This window comes from Cryptomeria japonica, chromosome 10 (assembly GCF_030272615.1).
Source record: "Cryptomeria japonica chromosome 10, Sugi_1.0, whole genome shotgun sequence".
NCBI lineage: Eukaryota > Viridiplantae > Streptophyta > Pinopsida > Cupressales > Cupressaceae > Cryptomeria > Cryptomeria japonica.
The window spans coordinates 286,432,948-286,457,316 of record NC_081414.1 but is presented as its reverse complement, the minus strand read 5'-3'; the positions used below and the strand labels follow the sequence as shown (position 1 = coordinate 286,457,316).

The 24,369-nt window shown below is 37.6% G+C and overlaps 1 protein-coding gene across 2 annotated transcripts in view; it reads left to right on the top strand.

Moving 5' to 3' along the window:
* Nucleotides 1-24,130, top strand: part of LOC131055574 (uncharacterized) — a 119,564-nt gene extending 95,434 nt beyond the window's left edge. Inside the window, exon 9 of one of the 2 annotated variants that reach the window (XM_057990040.2) lies at nucleotides 22,894-24,130. In XM_057990040.2, the coding sequence (XP_057846023.1) occupies nucleotides 22,894-23,057 (164 nt within the window). In that variant the 3' untranslated portion in view covers nucleotides 23,058-24,130. Of the gene's footprint in view, nucleotides 1-17,419; nucleotides 18,023-22,893 lie in introns of those variants that run through there. The other variant, XM_057990041.2, reaches the window with a different exon arrangement.
* Nucleotides 24,131-24,369: the final 239 nt, after the last annotated feature.

Genomic DNA, 24,369 nt, shown 5'->3' with positions numbered 1-24,369 from the left:
ATGTTAAAGAGAAATTCGATGAAGTTAAGATTGTAGAGTCTTAGGGAACCCGTACAACAAGAACCTATTTTATCTAACCACGTAAGTCCCCTTTGTGTTTTCAGCAAAACAAATGAAACAACTGAGTTATCCTGCAGTCATGAACTGACAGTTGGAACTTTGAGGTCGTCCCATTGATCAATTAAAAAACAGCATTAGGGATCCCTTATTTCAACAGAGGATAGGATACTCAGAAAGAACATTCTATTCTGCGTTGGCCGGATAGAGTTGTAGCAATACGATTTTAGCCACGTCAACACCACTATGGAGAGAAAACAAAACTGCTCATTCCTTACAAAATATCCCACCACAATATTATATTGAGGACAATAGATAGTCAAATTATAGAGGAGGAAGAGGTTGCGAAATAAACAATTGTAGGAGAAATGATTCCACATGTTATAATTGTGGGAAGGTAGGCCACTAAGCTACAAAATGTTGGGGAGAGAAAGAAGTTTCCATTTTGCAGAGATCAATCTCATGACATCTATAGATGTGATAAGGTCACAACAATTTTTCCAAAATGCAGCACCACAATCTAGAAGTGTGTTGGTAAATAGAGTTGTCACTTGAAAACTTTATATGACTCACCAATGGAAAGTGGCAAAACTTTCCAATAGTTGGATAGATCATTATGGAACAATTATCTTCCTTTGTGTCCCAGGGGCAACTCCCTCATATGATGTTATTTTGGGGTTTTTGAAACATACTTTTAACCAAAAAGTACTTAAAGAAAAAAGAAATATCGAAACAAGAAGAAAGATAAAGGACCTTTTATAACAAACATACAAGTGTTATTATTGGTGTTTAAAATTGAATGAATTCCACCACAAGGATCAAAGTCTACACATAAGAACCTAACGATGGATATATATCTCGTATGCTAACACATCCATTTCAAAATACCAAGAAATGAATAAGTCGGTAAAATGAAGTTATTAATTATTTATTGCCTACACAAACAAGATTTCAGGTTAACAAAGATCACTATCGACTCATATCATATGAAAGATCAATAATGACATTCAAAAAAACACCATGGATACACCTCCGAAATTGCTTTTCATTACTTTGTTGAATTATGCAATCCCAAAAATCCCTTATGTCCAATTTGTGAACCTCCAAAAGTCCTTTACAATAAAGCTTCATTTTTATAGACATTCTTCTGATAAATATTTTATAACTACTTTGAAGCTACTCGGGTAACTACTTTCTTATTTTGAGAAAAATAAAATAAGCTTTAATCAAGTTATAAAATTCTCGATTTTTACCAAAATAAAGATTATTTTATGATCCGTTACAAATATATGAGTGTCACTTTTTACAAAGGATAATTACAACAAATAGAACATGTGACTATTAACTTAAAGCTACAATTGCAATTTATCGAGTCTCTTTTTCTCTTATCTGTACTATTTTTGACACCCTCTGAAGCATAAATTTGCACTGCAACCTCCTTTCTTTGAAGTGAAGATGATCTGGCTTTGAATGTCCTAAATGACTTTACAACTTGAGCCAATTAGAATGATTCTTCTTAACATCCGTCAATTCCTAATGATAATTAAATATATGACTGCTACATATATCAAGAGAGATAGAGATTTTACTCAATCTCTTCATAACCTCCATACCAGAAGCATTTTCATCAAACAACTCTGCACTGTTCATACTTTCAAAACCCCGCTTCATAGCCTAAATTTCCATATTTTGCATTCCCTCCTTTACTGATAATTATGAGGTGATTGAAGGTCATTTTGAATTTTAACTTTCACCTGTTCATAGATTGCCAAGAGCTTCTCTTGTCCTGTCATATTCTGGCTGATAGTTATAAGCTTCCATTGCACACTTGGTAACCGCATATCAGATTGGTTTTCCTCTATTTTTGAGAAAATGTTCTCAACAATCAAAATATTGATATCTGTCTTTGTCATCTCCGGGAGGACTTTCAAAATTCCCCGCCAAATGAATTCTTACCCTTCGATGTTCTTTAGCTCCTTTGGAATCCCTTCTTTCCTAGCGACCATTTCTTTATAAACTTCTTTAGCTTTCTCAATGAAAACTAAGGCATTTATTCTCATTTGGTCCATCCATTTTTCGGTCGCTTTCCCATATGATTGATATCTATGAACACTCTCTATAACATCCTTTTTGATGATAGCTTATAAAATAGGAATTGTAGAGGTAGGAGCTGCATCTATAAGCATGGAAGATGTATCCACAATAGACCTGAGATAGGATGTCAAAACTTGCACTTGCTGTTTCAGTTAATCCTTTGTATGCTTCTCTTTTGTTGTCCTCTGCACGAACTTAGCTGAAGATACTCGAAGGTGATGGAGGACCAAAATATATTTTGGTGACATCAAAATTGGCTTCATCCACATCCTTCTCTGATATAGGCTTGAGCTACTTCTACACATATGTTCCTAGATTAAGGATCAACTGTTAACCTTGATGAAACTTTGGTCTTCCTAGGTCTGTTAGATATCTGAATCAGGTTGGTTATCATATTAAATTTGGAGATGACTAGCTGAGTGACTTTCCTTTTCTTAAGCAAGATTTGTTGTAACCAAGAGGAAGTATATGCATATGCGAAGGACTTGGGATGTCTGTTGCTGGTGGTTCCATCGATGTAGATGGGTTAGAAATAGCTGGGAAAGAAACTTCATTGGAAATTGTATCATCAACCGATAAAGATAAAGGCGATGTTAGAGGAGGAGAACATGGCACATTATGAGGAGGGGATGAGATAAGAATGAAAGGAGAAACAGTTGGATTTGGTTCTTCACCATTAGGATAATTTTGAGGACTCACACACCCTTTAGCTTTGATCTCTTCTTTCTTATATTTGGATCACTCTCACACATACCTTTGAAGCTATCTTTCTTATCTGGATCTTCATCATCACCACCCCCTTGAACATCTTACTGTGTGTTGGAAAGAGGAACAAAAAATTTATAAATAGTGGAAGCAACACTTTCTTGTTCATCTTTTCTCTATTTCGAAGAATTATCTTTGTTCATAGGTTTGGTGGCTGTAGTCTCGATTGTCTTTTTCTTTGCCCACTCCTCTGCCCTCTTGATAATATGAGCAGTTCTTTCACCTAAATCCCTCACTTCCTGACTTGCCCAATTTATAGGCAGTAGAATGGATCTATCAAGTCTGAATGATAATCTTCAATGCCGCTCACATCCCATTCCAGCCTGAATTGCTTGATTTGTTCTAAGGCGAACCTCATCCAATCTCTTTTTCATACTTCATAATCATCTTCACAATCTTCCCAAAAATCTTCAATTTTTGGAAAATGGTAATAGCCTGGCTAAGATTTAGATTATTTTTGACAGTCCTTATTATCATGTCGGACATGGTGCCAAGGTATAGATTGATTTCACCAATGAGCGTTCAAATTTTGAGCATCTGAGAATGACCTGCAACTATAATAACCGAGGCCGATGGGAAAAGAAATACCAGTCTTTCTCCTATCTTTGCATCTCTTGTTAACCACAACAATCTGTCTACAGAGTTCTATGGGGATAAGTTTATCATCTACAAACCTCGGCAATTTGTAAGGATATCCATCGATTCCTCCTGATTGGCAAATAGGTGAATCTTTGCAGCCAATGCATGCTCCTGGATCTCTCAAGTGTCATAAAATCAATACAAACCATGGTCTTCTATGCCGAGTGCGATGGTTTTCTTGGACTCCTTGTCAACAATATGGCACTTGTTTGTGCTGAAGAGGACATCCAACTTGGGGGCATTGGTGCATAATCGGACTCATTGAGAGTAGATTGAGCTCCATTCTTGGAACATAGTATACATTGAGGAAAATAAGAGATTTCCCTCCAGAGTAAATCTGAATATTGCCTTTGTAGACAACTATATACTCCTCACCACCAAAGATCATTGAATTTGAGCATCGTATGTTTGTGAACCGATCCTTCCTGTGTGAAAATGTCGAGATGCTCCATAATCAATGTACCACACAGAAGACTTGGACTGATCTGCTGGTCATTTGGGCATAAACGCTTGGAAGGCTGACTCCTTGGAATGTTCTATGACATAAGCCTTTGGTGGAGGCCCACCCTTTCTTGATTTTTGATCACACAACCTCTTTTGTGTAATGCTTCTTCATGTGACCAAGTTTACAACAATCATGACATGATAGTCTTCAGATTCTTAGAGGTAACTTCCTTTTATCCTTGACCTTTCTTCTAAGGCCATTTGCTTTTACCCTTTTCCTTGGCTGAAAAGGTTTGTTCTGTACTTGGTGAGTCATTGCTGTTACCAAACTGCATCTTCTATCTCTTGTGCTGCAAGAGTTTGTTGCACAAATCATCAAACTGTAGGTCAACACTGGTAGATGTGATGTTGAGTGTTCCTATGAAATTCTCATAAGACTGTGGTAAGCTCTTCAACGTTTTAAGCACCATGTCTTCTTCCATCGTGTGACCAATAGTAGCTAGCTATTTAGCAATGTCTTTGGTCTGATGAGCACACACTAATACAGAGGGTGGGGGGTGAATCAGTATAAGACAATCTTTATCTTATTAAATATTTAACCACCACAGTACAACAATCACATAAGATCTACCAACTAAGAAACACAAGATTTACATGGAAACTCTTTCGGGAGAAAACCACAAAAAGGGCTGCTTGGATCTATTGTCCAAATCCAGCCACAAAAATGAAATTCTTTTATAAGTTTTTGTAGGCACCAACCCACTGGAGATGACAGTCTTCACTACTAAGCACCAACATAGCAAGAGACACCAATCTCTTCTATTAGGAGGCACCAACCTCCAAGTGAACAAAATTTCTGCCTTCTTGAGTATAGCTTCTTGAATGGATGATGATCATTTGATTGCAATCTTCATAAAATGAGCTTACAACTTCTTCACATAAATTTTCTTCTTCTAAAATCTGTTGCAATAAGCCTGCTCTGCTCTAAATCTAAATGATATTGCATTTAATTGCTGGCTTTCTAACCTCCATTTTTAGTTCTATTTATACCCAATCATGCCTCTTCATCCAACAGGGTTGGCCTTCTCAAGGAGGGGTTGGCCACATAATTTTTTTAAACTTTTAATTTTAGTTTTTCTCCCAAGTTGGGTGACCACACTGAGGGAGTTGTCCCATGCCAAAAGAGGCTTGTTGATGTGTTTTTTTAGGCACATGCGAGCACAGAATAAAATACCAAGGTATATTATCCTCTCTTGAACAAAGTCTCTCAATTGCTGAAGATTCGCACAAGGATCACTTGAGACAACTCCAAGGTTCCTAATATGTCGGGTCACGACGTGTGGATAAGCACAGTTGGTCGTTGTGATTGCTATTTATTCAAGGGGCCTTACATTATACATGAATGCTTGAATTGTTGGAACTTGATTCTATCTACTTGCGTGGAAAAAAAAGAGCAAAAGAGAAGGGTTTAGGAAGACTACGCTACTCCTAGGAATGTAAGAGAAGAGTGAATGATTCGATGGAATCCTATTGGGCAAGGTCTCACCATCAAACTGAACAATTCGACGCCAACTCAGTGCAATCTTCTAAGGTGCAATTCAAAGATGTTCAAATCATTATCATCAAACATTGATTACCATTCAAGTTAATGTATAAACAATGGATGTATAACAATTGAAGTTAATCTCATATAATTCCAGTTGACCTCCTTCCGCTCCTCATCCTTCTAGCCGAGCCGAACAATCCAACTAGTAGTATGGGCCTATACAAATACTAGGGAAGAATAGAATAGTAGGGCCCCCATACCCTCCTCAAATTATGCTGTAGGGCTGGCCAGGAAACAATCTCCTCCGGTAGTTGTTGGTTGGGTGGCTAGCCAAACTTCTATATTTGGGTGGGACCCGGGAGAATATAGTTGGAGAATGCCATTAATTAATCAATTAATTGATTGTAGGGCTTTGACACTTTACTTTGAAACTAATATAGGTAGGGCAAGCGGATCGATCCAACCTTTGTTTTTGTATCGGTTCAATCAGCTTATATTATTCTCAAATTATGTTCGGCAGAACTGAACGATCGCCCTCTCTTTATGCCGTTGCGCCCTCAAATAGATTATGGTGCCGACCCCTAGAGAAAAAGTTGGAAGGGCCCCACCCTATTCTAATTTTGATTAACTCTTCTGAAACTATCCGCTTGAATATCTCAATACTGAAAGCCATGAAGGTGCAAGGTATAGATGTTGACTCCCTTTTAGTTTTGAATCTTGATATTGCCTTGGAATGAAACCTTGATGTCATAACTGCTTCTTCACTCCTGGCTTTGATTGTCCTATCAGACCTGGAAAAGAAAACATTTTGAATCATATTGATGAAATAACAAAATTTACTGAATCAATACACCTTCTATCACATTAAAAGAAGAATTTCAGACCTTTTGAGTGCCCATGGAGGAGGTTCACTCCTGCAGGGGAGCAAAGGAAGTAATTTTCGCTCCTAGAAGGGAGCAATGGAATAGGAATTCGCTCCAAGGTGAGGGCAATGGAAATAGTCTTAATTCTGCCACTTAGCTATGTTCCATCAACTCATGTCTGGGTATTCTTGCCATCCATGCATGTGAATGTGTCAAATTAACCTCAAGGAAGGCTTTAGAATCAAATTCTCTCCCATGAGAGAGCAAAGGAAGGCGTATTCGCTCCTAATGAGGAGCAATGGAAGTATAATTCGCTCCAATTAGGGAGCGATGGAAGTAAACTTTGAATTCACCACCTAGCTAGGTTTCATCAATTCTCCTCTTTTCATCAAATTAAATCTTGTGGTTTTGCTCTGCTAGTGTGTAGATATGTCAAATTATCATTAAGAGAGGCTTTGGAAGCAAATTCGCTCTCATGAGAGAGCAAAGGAAGACGTATTCGCCCCTAGAAGGGAGCAATGGAAGCACATTTTGCTCCTAAGGAGGAGCAAAGGAAGTGTTTCTCTCTCCAAAAGGGGAGCAATGGAAGTAGTCTCAAATTTGCCATCTTCTTTCCATTCCTTAGTCAAAATTATGATGCATTTGCTTCTTTCCATGATCAAAATGATGTTGAAGGTACTTAAACTTGCTCCTTACCCTCAAATATGTTCAAGAAGTTCAAATCGCTCCAAGATGAGGGCAATGGAAGAGGATTTCGCTCCTAAGAGGAAGCAAAGGAACAAGTATTTGCTTCTAGAAGGGAGCAAAGGAAGCACATTTCGCTCCTAAAGGGGAGCAAAGGAATTTTTTTCACACTTAGCTAAATTTTTGTCCATTCTCTCCATTCCATTAATCTATCTCTTAAGTTTTTTTTTATCCTTATGTGCAAAAGTTGTTAAATCACCTTCACCTAATGTCTTGAAGACGTATTCGCTCCTGTGAATGAGCAAAGGAAGACTTATTCGCTCCTGAGAGAGAGCAAAGGAAATCTTCATTTACTTGGCCAAATTTTGCATTAGGCCAGGCTAAAAGATCAAACTCGTTGCCTGGTCAAAGCTCCACATTGCAATTTGTGATGACCAATAGTGAATGAGAAAAGGAAGACGTATTTGCTCCTGTGAATGAGCAAAGGAAGACGTATTTGCTCCTGAGAGGGAGCAAAGAAATCTTCATGTACTTAGTCAAATTTTGCCCTTTCAACCTGCAACTGACCTTCCTTACTGTTGTGACCATTTCACACATCGCCCCATTAAAATGGGGACCCCCTCTTTTTGCTTTCGTTTTGCCTGCTTCTCTCTTTGTTTTTAGGGTTTTGAGTAAGTGAGTGAGTCGTCTGGACTAGGGTTTAAGCCTTAGGGTTTTCCTTCTGACATTTTCAAGCCGAAGTCCAGTCAAATTTTGAAGGATTATTAAGCCTCCTCCCGAAGGTTGCAATTTTGAAATAGGATGAGCCTACCAGGAAGTCAAGTGTGTCTCAGGATAAGTCCAGTCAAGATCTTGGGGTAAATTCAAGGTTTTGTCTAAGTGCTAGTATTTCAAGGACAAATTCCAGTTAGGTCGGAGTGTTAGCATTTTAATGATTAAATTGTGCAATTTTGTTTGAGTGATTTTGACCAAATTTTGGAAGCGAGGTAATCGATTCCTGGACTTGGAGACGACCTAACTCTGCATGATGAAGTGATCTGAAGACCTAAAATTTTGATATTTTGGCTTATGAAGGCAAAATCGCTCCTGTCCCTCTCCCAGGGACCACGGCGAAAATGATATTTAATGCATCTTGGTTATTGACTCGTTTTAATTGTCTTGTGTAGGGTCGCCAGGAGATGCAATTGGACATAATTTGAAGATTTTGAAGATTTTTGAAGACTCAAAATGACAAGTTTTTAAGGTTTAAAGCCAAATTGCTCCTGTCCCTCACTGAAGGACCGGAGCTTGATTTCCAAATTTGCACTGTCCTTGCGAGACCAGGACAATTTTATGATTGGAAGAGATCAAGAAGGACACGTTTTGTCCATTGAATATAATTTGAGCGACAAACTAGCAAGGAAACAGGCCAAGATGACAAAGGGGCTCCTGTCCCTCACTGAAGGACCGGAGCTTGAATTTCAAGTTCGCCTTATCCTTGCAAGATTTGAATGATTTCGCGATTTGAGAAGAACAAGTAGAGTACGTTTTGCCCGTTGAATACAACTTGAATGGACCATGAAGAGGAAAATTAACCCAAGATACAAGTTCGCTCCTGTCCCTCACCCAGGGACCAGGGCGATTTTCAAATGAAGCTCCTGTCCCTCTCCAAGGGACCAGAGCGATTTTCTTAAAAGACAAGTTTTTAGCAAGAGTGAAGCAAGTTTCAAGTTTGACATGAAGAAAGGAAGGCGTGATCACCCCGTTGAAGATAATCTTGAAGGTTGGCAAAACACAAATGAGCTTATAAATGCAAGTTCGCTCCTGTCCCTCACCAAGGGACCAGGGCGAAATCTAGGTTATCTAACATCTCCCTCCGAATTTAAACAACTCCAAGCCAAGATACAGGGTCAAGATGATATTTGGAATGCGTCTAAGAGGAACGAAGTTGCAAAAGACCACAAAACTTGCTCAATTTGGCTAAAGGCGCTCCTGTCCCTCTCCCAGGGACCAGAGCGAAATCTTCAAGTGTGCCTAATTTTAGAGTGCCAATTTCGTTTGCAAGACTCAAGAAGGAATAAGGAGCAATGTTTTACGCCTTGAAGACAATTTGATGTTGATATGATTAAGGGTTTGTGCCATAAATGCAAAATCGCTCCTGTCCTTCACTGGAGGACCAGGGCGATTTCTATAAAATCAAATATCTCCCTCCAGAATCACGCCAAGGCAAGAATTGTGCAGAGTGAGGAATGCCTTTCGAAGATGATAAACAAGGAATTGACCCCAAGACTCGACAAATTTTGGCTAAAATGCAAAAATCGCTCCTGTCCTTCAGTCAAGGACCAGGGCGAAAATCCTTAGAAGGGGCTCGTTTTGTCTTGAGAGGGCGAATTGAACATGCATTGAGCGAACAAATAGAGATCATTGATTGCCTCACATCATAAATTGGCGATTGAAAGGACAAGGATCAAGGATAAAAGACAAGTTCGCTCCTGTCCCTCACTAAGGGACCAGGGCGAAAATGGTTCTAAGAGGCATTCATTCCAAAAAATTGAATAGATCAAACTCCAAGTTACGAATGAAGATCCCAGTTTGGACGTAAAGGAAGTGACTTTGAACGTGAAAATCGATCCAAATTGGCTAAGGCGCTCCTGTCCCTCTCCCAGGGACCAGAGCGATGTGGTTAGTGTCCCTTATATCTCTCATGCTTAGGCGCCAATACCTTTCGAATTGCATTAAATGCTAAAATTCGATAAAACTTGAAATATTTTTAATTAAATGGGCATTTAATAAGTTCGCATAAGGCATTTAATAATTAATTTAGCCTTTTAAAAAATCGAAACTTTAATTGCAAAGGCTTTTTTTAATTAATTATTATTAAAATTAAATAAAAAGGAGTGCGCTTGGGGTTCTATTTTAATGTTTTTACAAAGGTCGGCCTCCTCTTTTTATTTAAATTTTGTTTATTATTGGCCTTATTTCCAAAAGTTGGCCTATGGGGATTGCAATGCATGAGCGCCTATAAAGGGGAGGTATGATATGGCATTTTAATCATCATTTAATCATTCATTCATATGCGATTTGGAGAAGAATAGAGGAGTGCGAAATCTCATCCAAGGAGAAGTGCGAATTTTGTTGGAAGTGGAGCGAATTCTCCCTCAAAGCATTGAAGACCCCAAGGGTGGTGAAGTTAATAAGGAAGACACATTTTGCTAAGGGAAGCTCACGTTGAAGACTTCAATCCACATTTTTGCCTAGCAAACTTGCTTAATTTTGCATCTTTTCTTAGAGTTAGCTCTCAAAGTGAGGTATGGCGAAGTCCTCTTTGTCCAAATTTTGAATTTTAAATCGTCCTAGTCTCAATCTTGAATTTTGAATTTTGAAATTTTGAATTTCCAGTAGCTCAATCATATTTAGGAAATGATAACTCAAAGACTTATCATGAAGTTTCCTAAATTTAAACTTTAATCTAATCTATACTTCTACATTGCAAAATCTATTACTCATTATGAAATGTTGTAGGTGTCACAATGGCGACCCCAAAGGCGGGAGCATCTACCAGTCGTCCAGCCCTCATGAAGGAAGATCAGAAGAACGAAGAATTGGAGACCAAGATCGTGTCAAAATGGAGCAACATTGGAGATACCAACTTGGGAAACTTCAGTGTGAAGAAGTTTCGAGAGGTCCCTTACATTGGCAAGCCGTCACCTGTCGCAAGGAGAATAATTGAAAGTGGCATTATCAAGGCGGCCGGCTTCCCTCCAGCAATCTAGTGCCATGAGTTGATGATCGAGTGTGCCCACCATTACGACCCACAGTCAAGATTGATCGTGTCCAAGGAGGGAAACGCTTTGGCCTATCTTTCAGAGGAGGCTATAAGTGAGGCTCTCCATCTTCCGGAGCACAGAGATATGATTTACAAAAGCCTAGAAGGAGCCAGGTCCATGTACGAAGATGATCCAGACACTTGCCTAAGCATCATCAATAAGAACTGGTTACTCGAGTCGTCCTCGCCTGAGCAAGATTCCAAACACACCACATAGGATTGACTTCCAGGAGGAGTACAGAGATTTGATAACATTACTCAACCGAGTTACAGGAGCTCCTCAAGCCTTCTATTTTGAGAAGTGGATGTTCTACTTCATCCAAGTGATAGTTCAGGGAAAAGGAACAATTCATTGGGCTAGAATGATTAGCCATTGCTTGGACGTACAGTTAAGGAGACTGAAGGCTACCAAGTCCTTCCACATGAGTTCATACATCATATATGCCTTGATCAGGAGCTTTGAATATGCAGGACTACCTCACAGAGGAGTGATTGGAAGAGGGCCCGGGGAAGTTAGAGTTTGTGATTCCTATGTTCACTTGCATTATCTGCCAGAAAGTGACTACAAGTTAGTCAATGATACCATCACGATGAACATCACCAGGACATTGCAAGGCAGGATTCACAATTGACTATCTCAGGATGCACAAGAGCTTGTAAAGAGGTATGGTGCTTGGTTCATCCAATTTCAGAAATTTACTTATATTAGAGTTCATGGATGTCCTTCACCTCCCTACATGTTGCCGAGATATCTGACAGACAGAATAGTGTTACTTGAGGTAACTAGATAGTTGGCAGCTTATACGAAGGCATTCAGACATAGGCATGGAAATGGAATTCCTGTGCCTATCATACTAGGAAATTCAGTTGAGGTATGCCCTAATGTTCCAGCCATGGATGATGTAGAGAAGGAGTTGGCCTTATATTCATTTTCATTTTTTGCCTTGAGAGAAAGTTTTGATCCTTATGGGTATATAGAGGAGACAGTTGGTAGAAAGTACAAGCATGAATTTCAGGTGGAAGACTTTTTCATGAATCTCGCAGATGATTTCGAAGTAAAGAGAAAGATGCATTCCAGATTACCTTTGGACTTAATCAGAAAATGCAAAATTTACAGAGTGGCCGACTAAGCTCAGGACAGTGGCAGACATCTCCAATCTTCGTATGATCGAGAAAACAAAGCAGTGAGGATAGATTGGAATGAGCCTGAGATTTTGGATCTAGATGCTTTGATGGCTCCAGTTTTGTCTTGTACTCGCAGATGGGTAGATGTGCAACATCAAAAGCTGAGAGAACAGAACATATCTATGACTTTTACTTTGGAGGAAAGACCAGGAGAAGGAGCAAGTGTAAGTGAAGGTAATCCTTATCCCAGAAGCACGAGCAAAGGCAACCTTCGAAGCGCAAGTGAAGGCAATCCTCATCCTAGAGGCTTGAAGAGGAAAGAGAGACCTGAGAAAAGAGAATCCTCCAAGAAGAAGCAAGAGGCCAATTGAGACCGTTCATCCGGCACATCTTCTCGACAAGAGAAGAGGACACTTGGAATGGAGGAATCTATGGAACTAATGGTACAGAACGATAAACAGGAAGAAGGACAGGCACCTCAACGTTCATCAAGTCGATCTCTCCAAGTCAATGAGCTACATGAAGACAAGAATGATGACGAAGTGACATCTCCTGTCAGAGAAGAAGAAACATTGCCTAAAGAGATACAGGTTAGAGAAACAAGATCTGCCATTCCAGATTGGTTGAAGGAGAGACTAACAAGGGTGATTGTGATCGAGGACGAAGATAATGTGATTGATTTAGAAAGCCTTGTTGGAAATTCTCAGGAAGTGACAGAAAAGAGGAAGGCCACTAAGATGTCCAAGATGATCAGAGATGAGACAGGATCCAGGAAATTGCAGATAGCTACGCCAGCAGTGGACAAGTATGAAGGTGAGATCCTCGCAGAGGAATATGATGTAGAGACATTCGAGCTTGGTCCACTCATAGCCGAACAAACATTGGATGAGGCAACCGATTCGTTTGAAGCGCTAAAAGACAAGCTTAAGGAAGAAATGGAAAAGAATAGAAAGCTTGAGAGAGAGGTCGGTGCTTGGATAGGCTACTTTAGCCATCTCAATCAGCCTTTGGGACGTCAGGATCCAACAGTATCTCCCGTGCAGGCACTTCCCATTGAATCAGTTGGTGAGGCAGAGAGAGTCAGGAGTTTGGTCCAGCTTATGAGCTCTTGGATTGACAAATCCCATACAGTTGCTATTGAATTTGCAACAAGAATGATGCAGACCATTCATCGAGCTATCCAGGTTCTTGAGATCATCCACAACCTAATGATAACGGTAGCCGCCTTTGCTCATACTAAAGATGTTATCATTCCTGTCCTGCAAGTAATCAGACAAACATCAAGGAAGGTCCTAGCACAAGAAAAGATAATGGATGGAGGACCTCATAGTTTACTTCAGTGGTCAACTTTACTTGAGATGAAGGAAGTTCTCTTCGAGGACATCAGTACCAAATGCAATCATGTTGAGGAGGTCGTCCACCTGATCCAGGACAGAGTGTTTGAGGTATTATGTACTATTCTTGGCAGGAGGATCGAAGTTGAGACAGATGTGGATTTACAAGAATTAGAAGAAAGAGTCAAGGTCATCTTTTGCAAAGATGAGAATGTTATCACAGATGAGCAACGGGACCAAATGTTTGCTACCATGCTCCTGATTGAGAAGATCAAAAAACTTGAACCTGAATGGGACACTGCTCTTCTCAAGGCTTTCGATCAGGTCATCCACTTGGAGGAGCGAATGAGGAATCTTCCCGAGATTCCAATTGCTGAGATTGAAGGAATCGTGTCTAGATTCATTGCATATGCTAAGAAAGAACATTGGAAAGGGAATAAGATTCTAGAAGATAGGTTGTTATAGATGACATGGCACCTTAATTATCATTGGTCTATGTTTCCTAGATTTTTGTGCCAAATTAAATATTTGGCTATGCATTTAATATTGTTCAATAAAAAGGGGACTATTTGTAATAAACCCTAATTAGGGTTTAGGTGTCAAAATCTTAGCCGTTGATCTTCTTTTGATTTGGGCCGTTCATTGTAATTGAGGATGCTATATATACCCTCACTCCTTTTCATTTTGTCATGAGATATTAGAAATTAGAAAGAGAGAGCAATAAGAAATAGTTAGAGTTTAGAGCTTTCGGAGAAGCAAGTTATTTTTGTAGCAAGATTGAGCTTTGAAGAAGGAATTTCAAACAATTGTTGTTTATGATGGCTTTGAGATCAATAAAATATTGAAGTTATGGTGTTTTATTGCAATTCTTGTGGTTATCTTCATGGTTGTTTACTTTCTTGAATCATTCTAAGTCAAAGTAGTATTTAAGTTTGAAGGACTAAGTGTTGGGCTTGATCTTTGGTGAGATTCACTTTCCAAACCACTAGCTTCTTGCTGATTGTAGGAACGCCTTGCGTGGTCAACTGGAGAAACTTGAATCACCTAAACCTTCAATCGTCATTGAACTTTGGATATGTGCCTTTGTGGTAGTGTCTATGATCCTTGATGAATTGAAAGATCATTTGTTACCTTAGAAGATCGCATCAATTTCAGTTGAGTTGTTATTTTATGGCAATATTGAAGTTGGTAGAATCTTACCAAGTCCTGCCCGCATTGAGTCATTCTTAGGATTAGATTAGAATTTATCTCTTGCAAGCCTTACCCTTTTGATCTTTTTGGAAATTCATTAGTATTTAGGAAATCTTGTTCTTGCAATTCGGATACGTAAGGCCCCTTGATGAAACAGCAATCACAACGACCACTGGTGCTTATCCATACGTAGAGACCCTACATAAAAGAACATTGGAGTCACCCTGATTGATCCTTTTTTGCGACATCTTCAGCAATCAGAGACTTTATTCAAGAGAAGATAAGGTACCCTTGGGTATTTTATTCTGTGTATGATTGTGTACAAAATACACGTCAACACTTACCTACTAAATTGACATCACTCGACCTCTTTCCAACCTAAGGAGGGAGAAATGACTATACCATTGCCTAGCCACCCGAGAAAGTGCATTTCTTCAAACGAAAGGCTAATAGAAAAAGACCTTACTACTACCAACAGCTAAGCTAAGACAACTAACCTTAAAAGCAAAAAAGTGGGGGTCCCCATTTGCAATGGGGCAATGTGTGAATACGTCACAACAAGGCCCCACCAAATAATATTAAATTTAATTCTCCTAAAAAGGTTCACATTTTATTTCAAATTTCCAATATGACGATCGACCATTTGTTTAATGATTTCAGTGATGCCTTGAGAGAGAGTTGGCCAACAATTTTATCTTAATAGATGCATGCAATTTCTTTCCAAGATAGTGATTGTGAACTACACTCCTTTGAAATCATTGACAACAATATTTCCAACATGATCTTCATCAAATGTTCTTGCAAAGACATCTTCTCATCTATCATGATCGAGAATCACCTATTTTTCAAGAAGGCCTTCCTCTTATATGATGTCTCGTGTAGCTCTTAGAGGTGTTTCCAAATTTTTAGAGAAGATTTGCTTGAAGGAATCTTCTGGAGCATTTCATATGTGATGGATAATTTAATGAACACAATGGCTTCACGATTATGTGCATCGAACTTGTCTTGCTCTTTCCCCGTAGCTGTTGGCTGAGTCCGAGTCTTGAGGAGAATTTGACCAAGGCATCAATATTCGGAGATGGTGAGCTTCCTTTGTTTCTAGTGCTGTAATATTTTTTTAGTGAACCTTTGGTTGCCTTGCAACATGATGCTGGACATTGAAGCCACCCTCCTATACTCCCAAGTTAAGAAAATTGAGAAACCTGTTGCTGTTTGAAAACAACTGAAAATTTTAGGAAAAAATTAGAAAACCCAAACAGCGAGCAAAACCCACGATTTATTTTAAAAAAATTGGCAAAATACCTATAATAGAATTCTAGAAATTTGTAGAAAACATGCTCTCTAATCGTTCAAAAACCCTAGGCACCAAAAAAACCACGATCTTTATTAGAAAAAATCATCAAAAAATTGCTGTTGCAGAATATTTCTAGGCTGTGGAAATAAGTCATGATTTTATCAAAAGATCGTTCAAAAAGTTCCAAAATATTGTTGGAAAAATGGTGCTCGAAAACATTGTAAAATCTGCCAAAAATAACATGAAGTCCATCGCAGTTCCGAAATAACCTAGTTGCATGTCCAAAAAACATAGAAAAGCGAAATAACCTAGTTGCATGTCCAAAAAACATAGAAAAGCTGACGTGTTTTCTTGAAAATTGGAAGCGATTTCAGTCCCAAAAAATGACATGATTTCTAGCCAATAAATGATGTGAATTTCAGATGGGAGAAAACCCGCAATTTTCACAATTGAAAAGTCTATGATTTTAATTCAAAAAATAGTTCAAAAATCTTTTGAAAAACCTTCACAAATTTCAGGTAAAAATCACACAAATTTTGTTGAAAAAAATCATAAAAAGACTTTGTACGAAAATTTACAGCTACCTTTGATAAATCCTCTTTCATTGATCTCGAGGTTTCTTCAAAACTAGAGCTTTAATACCATATTACAAAAAGTAATGACACAGAATGATTATCAAGATAACGAAAGTCTCCTTAAATAAGAGATACAAACAAATTATCCAATAAGGATAAGATCATGTAATGTCCCCAATTTTTAAGTTGACATTTAATTAAATTGATTTTTATTAAGTTATCAAAATATAAATAAAATATTCATATGATGACTTAATGTTAATTAATTTAATTAAATAACAATAAAATAATAGAATATTATCTAGATGTTTCTTGGAGGGCTTTATAAGGAGGTCCTGGCGTCATAGCAAGGGCATGCTTGGATTTGATCAATGTTTAAAGATTTATGGGGATGAAAACCTTTAGGAGTTGATCGAAGGGTTGGACAAAAACCTAGCTCTTCTTGGGAGTGGGTTTGCGACGGAGTTCACAACTGAGCTAAATTTGTGAAGTCTTCCTCCGAAGACAAATTTGCAGTTTGCAGTAGTAAACTTTATACCTGCTGTTGAACAATAAAGTTCATAGAGTCTGATATAATAGAAGGATTGAATAGATAGTATTTGCCATGGATTTGGTATAAATAATAATCGGAGCTTTCCAGTATTGGCAGACATTATTATAGACCTTGGTTCTGAATAATATTTGTGTGGGCCTGATTCATATTTAGGGTGCTTTTGTAATGCTGGCAATAAATAATATTAAATCGTGGCTTTAAGAATTGACGGAAAGGAGAAGTTCGCCTTTATAAGGTTCGACAAATTAATCTTGGGACTCTTTCGTTATTGGGTTTATTGATTTTTAAGAAGTTATCGACGCTTCACTATATTGGCAATATTGGCGCTTCACCATATTGGTAAGATAGTAGTATGACATTGTGGTTGGAGGAGTGATGCAGGTGATAAATACAAGTGGCCTGACACATTTATGAACGTTACTTACAAGCTTGGTATATTGGATGGTGCAGGCAAATGTTTATATGGACTTTTGTAAGGGATTATAAGATTTATGCAGCTGCAGACTAAAGGTGTGATGAATTAATTGCTGTATAAAGATGCTCTTGTCCATACCATGAAATCTAGGGTGGAATAAATAATACAAGACAGATATTGTTCCATTAAGAAGGCTATTTACGGAGCAACTTCCTTTGAGGCCTTCAGTGTGGTGCTGTGCTTAGACGGGTATTGGCGACGGTAAGTTTGCGTCTTCCAACACAAACTTTCTCTATTCCTAATTGCACACAATTATCCTGGCTGCCGTGAAGGGAGTATGAGCTGTTTTGAGATTTGCGCGAATACATTCAGTAGTATCAATTTCCAAACCACACTGCTGCATCAAACATTTCCAGATTCAAGAAGCTAAAACGGGTACTAGCTATGGTCAATTATATTGTGTGATCACAGATAGGACTCAAGCTTTCCTGTCATCAATTCTATCAATAATCTTGGTGCACACAATTCTGTTTATTTGCTTTCTTTAATTTCAAATCTGTGACATTATGATGGGACTAATCAGAAATTGCAAACCAAATGATTTCATGAATAAAAGAGTGATAATGCTTATGAACCAAGTTCCTGAGTCATTTGTATGTTCTCAGTTGTTAACTTGTTATGTTAATCTGGGAAATTAGTTTGGAAATTATAATTTTGAATATTAGGAGTATTTTGCAAGTTTGGTATCTTTTAGATCGGCAAGTAAGAAAAGCAAATGCCAACTAAAAGAACAAAGAATATTCTTGAAGTCTATCCTAATAATATAAGTGGCCATTAAAATTAAATATTATTTTAATATAACAATAACAGTTATCAAGAGACACACACAAGAGATGATGGTATAAGGAGTGTATTAGTTATTATTTTAGCACATGATAATAAATGGTGGATCGGGCAATGTTCCAATCTATTTGTAGTTGTACAATATGATTGCTTGAACTTAGGGTGGTCTTGTTTTATGTCAAAGTAGTTTTTAAGATCAGTCTCAAGTGGGACACCAATTTGGTGTGTGAATGCCACCAAGGAGATTGCTATCGCTATACCTTGTATGTTGTTCAATATGCTGCACACACAATAATTTCCTCTAGATCAAAAAATGCTACTCTATGAAGTCTAGAATCCTACCTAATATACAAAGCCAGATCATCATTCAGTGTATGACACCTTGTCAACCCCCAAGTACATAAATGGTGTATCTAATTTGGACCATTAAAATTCAATCATCACCAAAGTTCGATGAAGGGGGATTATAATAGAAGTGCATAAATGCTTTAACATACCCCTTTAATCCTTAGCTGGAGAAGTAAGAAGACGTGCAGATTAACCTTGAAGAAATGATGATAGCTTCTGCATTGTTGTGAAGAAAGATTGCATTTGCAAGCATGATGAGGACACATAGGTTGTTCTATATTTTTGGGGTTGAATAGGGGACACCCCATATGTTGATATTATTGCTTTAATTTTCCCCGCTTCAATAAGTCAATGGATGTAATCTTTGAGGCCTCTCAATCCTCTCTTTTTCAGTTTATAAATTCATATTTTTTAAAGTATTATTGAGATTCATCTAATTGCTGGTTTTGGCTAAAATAGTAAGGGCTTGTTTTTTCTTCTAAAAAAGTTCTAGGACTGATTAGGGCATCCTTAAACAATATTCATTTGTTCTTAATTCTGTAATGATTGTGAACATGCAAAAATTGCATGTATCATGTATTTACCAAATATTATGTAGCTGACTTGCACTATTGTTTCTATACTCTTAGTTGTAAACATTGATATATGAAATGGAATGAGTATCAAAGTGTTTTAGGCATCATGAGCATTTGATTTATCTATTTTTATCAGTGCTATAAAACATTTTCTTAATTGTATGCTTTTACTCTTTTGGTGTTAACAAATGTCATGTATGGAATAGGAACATGACAATGAAAGATAAATGATCTTTCTTGTATTTGTTATGCTTAATTTCCATTTGATGCAATGTTTTCAGTGTTAATGGCATTTATGCCCTAGATCTTCTTGTCTCTTTCATGTTATAAGGTAGAAAACAACACATCAACCTCTATTTGAACTTGAAAATAATTAGATTTGCAAACTTACACATTGCTCTAAAAACTGATATGTTAAGATTTATCCAAGTAAATAACGACACAAGAATCTATGAATGTCTCAATGCCTCATTCTTGGGAGCATTATGTTGTGAGGCCTCTTATCTCTTTAATGCCATGAACTAGCAAACAACACTTCAACCTCCGCTTGAGCTTGGACACAATGAGAACTGCAAACTTACACATAACTTTAACCAATATATTATGATTTATCCAAGTAAATAATGCCACAAGAATCTATGAGTGTTTGGAACACCTCATTCATCAATGCTATGAGAGTAGCACGTGCATTCTACAATCAAAAGGAACTACAAGCCACTCATACAATTCTTAGCTTGTTTTGAATGTTGTTCTCTACAAATTGTCTTTCTTGATTCTTACTTGACAATACCTAGATTTGAAATCCAACTTTGTAGAGGACTTAGGGTGCTAAGGTTGGTCTAGATCATGAACCCATGGAGAGTGTACTTATTCTTGAGGGTTATCTTATTTCAATGCATATCCTTCATGAACCATAGGTTCTAGGCATGATCAGAAAAGGATAACTACAGGGAGAAGAACTAAACGGTTCACAACTTAATCTAACAAAGCTTGCGAATTTTCTTTACCTCATTAGCTTCCATCTATGGTCTCTCATAGAGGTCTATGTTGTGGAGAGGACAATCTGGTAGTAATTAGATCTAATACTCCAACACTCAACTATTCTCTTTGGTGGTGTATCCCTAGGTTCTTTGAAACTCTTTTTAAATTGCTATAACACTTCCATTTGCTTTTTCTCTTTGTTAGTTTAGACGCTATAAGATGCTTTATATTCAACTATCTCATAGTCTTGCTTATCTTTTCAAAGATCCAAAGTAAACTCCCCACTAGCATGGATCAATATTTTGGCATGATTCACAGTCATCAAGGATATATGTGATTTAACATCATTTGCTTTCACAATGTTATTTTACCCATCTTTGACAAAATGATACTTGTTGGCTCTTCTTATGACAATAGCATCTCTCATGTGCATGTGGGCTGCTGCAGACCACAAACAAGAACAACATTTTTCCACAGTCAAAGCAATGAAATGTTCATTAATCCAGATTTCAAACTTAATTTGTATTGTTTGGTAACTTCTTTCTCTAGTTATTGCTTCCATGAACCCAATAAACAAGGATTAAAATGGTCATATGTATCCAACACAAGCTTGTGCACTCTCTCTTCGGAAAACAAATTCGCTTGTGAACAATAATTAAAAGAGCATGAATTTTACTAACTTTTAATCTTAATTGGGAAGAGTTTAGTAAGTTCACCTTTATCATGAGCCTCATTGCTTCTAAGCATACCTCTCTTTAGATGGAAGCACTACAAATCTTCTCATCCACATTGGAGCTGGCTCCAGTTCCTTATAAAGTCATTGCCCCCCACCTTTTATTGTTAGATGTAATTTCCACCATTCCTCATTTTGCAGTCATCAACACCATAATGATCACATAGCTTTCTAGACTCTTTCTTTGCTAAAGTTAAGTAGCATTATGCTTGCTTTTCCCTTTTGGCTTGGAAACACGTTGTTTTTACACATGTGAAGAAGATTCAGTTGACTCATCTTCTTTTGCATCTCAAGATGATTGACTAGGGAACAGTCCTTGTCCATGTCTTTAGGCTTGGACAACAGCACAGGTTTCCTAGAATTATCGTGGAACTCAACAATATGCTTTATCACGATGTTACAATTACGTGCATATTTGCTAAATTAACTTTTACAATTTTTGCACACGTTGGCCTTGGTTTTTACTAAAATATTGTCAAGTAATCGACCTTTCTTTTTCATGAAAAATAGGATATAATTTCATCATGTTGAATTTCTTTCCTGGCCTCTGCTCTCAATAGAAGTTGATTTAGGGGTACTTGGCTGGCATGGGGCTGCCCTTTCTAATGTTTTTGAGGCGGTTCTTTTCTCAACCCTTCACTTGCTTTGAGAATCTTCATGGAAATTCTTAGCTTCCTCATGAAAGCCTTCATGATCCTTCTCGGCCTTATATGCTTTTCCATGAAAAATAGGATATAATTTCATCAAGTTGAATTTCTTTCCTGGCCTCTGCTCTCAATAGAAGTTGATTTAGGGGTACTTGGCTGGCATGGGGCTGCCCTTTCTAATGTTTTTGAGGCGGTTCTTTTCTCAACCCTTCACTTGCTTTGAGAATCTCCAGGGAAATTCTTAGCTTCCTCATGAAAGCCTTCATGATCCTTCTCCGCCTTATATGCTTTCCCAAGGAAAAGAGACAGTTGTGACATCATGTTTTCTCAATTATTCACCTCCTTTGAGAACCTCCATGGAATCTTCTAGCTTCCTCATGAAAGCCTTCATGATCCTCCTCAGTCTTAAATGCTTTCCCAAGGATGAGAGATGGTTGTGACATCCTCATCCAACTTGCTGAATCTTACTTTATCATCTTAAGATATTCTTTTTTCTTTAGCAGGCATGCTTTTCATTTTCTGATTCGACTGACTTGTGGTATCTCTGGTTGCCAAGGGGCTAATTCACCTTCTCATCTTGTTCTAGCTGGCTTACTAATGAGCATCATTCTAGTATTGTTGAGTATCATGAATGCTATTAGTTTGGTTTATATATCATGGATTACATGCATTGCGAAGCACAATAAAGGTATTTGGTGCAATGAGTTATTTTATTCCAGGTCCAAGAAGTATAGCACAGCCCATAACCCATGATCATCCTTTGCATGTGTGGTTAGTATTACTAGAGTAATTCTTTGTGTAATGTGTCCAACTCCAGATTAATGTTCCCATGTGAAAATGTTAACTATTTCTTTGTTTAAGCATTCTAGTGTCTGTACCTGGGAGGCTAGGACAGTAGGCTAACGTTTATGCTGGCTGCCTGAAACTAAGTTCCCTATCATTTAGATCTATGCATAGCATTGGTGTGGCTGAAATTCTTAATCAGTGGCACAGCCCTGCTTGAAATTATTTATCTGGTGGCTATGTAGAAACCTTGTTTGAACTTCATTTAAGTACACTAATTGACACATGTACATGGTTTGGTACAATATCTCTTTTTCACTCAGAGCTTTGGGTATATAAGACGTCTCCTGCCAGAGTTCAATTTTTATCTAGAATTATTTCATTTTAATACTCAAATCCTTTTAGTGGATAGCTATGAAGCTTGTTTTTTTCTCTTGGTGTCACGTTATGTTATAAATTTATAATAGTTATATAGATATAAACCACACACATATATTGATCCTCGATGAGATATCTAATGTTGAAGTCATTCTCTTATTAGTTTTATTTGAGATTTACCCGAGATTATAGCCATAATTGTGATACAATCTTTACTACAGATATTCCCACAGATCAGCAGATGGATATTGCATCAGTGCAGACATATCTTAGGGATTTGTATGAATACAATGTCCGCATGCGGGAAGACTTTTTAGCTGCACAGTCTGTAATCAGAGATATTGTTCAGCGGCTCTCTCCTCACAGTGATATTTGTCGAGAATAAATTTTATATACGAATATTAGGTTGATTGCCATCCACATTGTTCTTGTTGCCAAGATCTTCAGCTTCTATGCTCTGTAGTTGCTACTTCCAAGGGAGCTTTACTTCAGGAGTACAAGCCATCTTCCTAGCTTACCAATCTTCTCTTCAATTTAATTCGTCAAAATGGATAAGCTTTGGTTGTTTTTAGAATCCTTATTCAGAGGACTGCCAAGACATCAGCTCAATTCAAGGAAGAGAAAAAAAGATTGGTGAATTCTCTGAAAGAAGCTTCATGGAGTTAATCATATGGTGGTGTTTTTGGTGTCCAATTTTCCTAACCCTTGTTGAGACCTAATTTGGCAGATTATCACTTCGATTGTACAGATTTTTCAGAGGTGGTAATACTGAATCGGTATAACTGGATGGCTTTCAATCCTTAAAAAATGGTACAAGCAAGTGTTGTAACCTGCCGATTCATACTTGCTCAGAAAAATGTCCATTCTCAAACTTAGTTATTGGTTTTCTTAAAGTTTAGGATCTTGCTGGCGGACACTCTGAAGATGCGTCCACTCAGTTTCTCACTTGAAGAAGATTGTAGGTTGGCATGATAGAGCAATAATATCTGACAGTTTTGCTCGCTAAAATCAAGGGTAAAGCATGCCTGAAGAAATGTCAGAATGTCAAGAAATTACCGTAAGATCAGTTAAGTTCCTCTAATAAGCTTTTTCATTAAGTTACGAGAGTTGTTTTTTGATATAGATTTCATTTCTGGCCATGGCATTTTGTTGAGGTTGCCATTGAAAACTAAGATCTACTGTTGGATTATTGTTTTACTGATAGGAGCTAACTGGCACTGCCAGTGTTTTTATCCAATTCAATTACTAGTACTACCATCATTCTTTTTAAAGTTGTATTTTATTATGGAAATTGTTTGCCGAATATCATCAGATGCTCTGTCCCAAGCTAATCAGCCGCCCGCTTTAACTGCATGGTGACACTTGAACGTCTTACATCTGTAAGAGACTGTTCATCCTGAATTTTGGACTTAAATGTGTTATTATAGATAATGCAATATCTGGATTTTCATTTGTTGAGACGGCAGCTATCACTTGCAAAGATAAATATGCAGGATCGTTTATATTCTCTTCATCAAATATGACTGATTATTTTAGTAGCCTAATATTATTAGCTTATTGCATATATAAGATTCAAATAACATGAGAAATATTGTTGCAAGGAAACAAGATTATGTTTTAATAGTTAACTTTGAAAGTATAATAATACAATTCAAATTTCTTAGTGTACACATTAATAAGGGAATTTCTCGTACCAT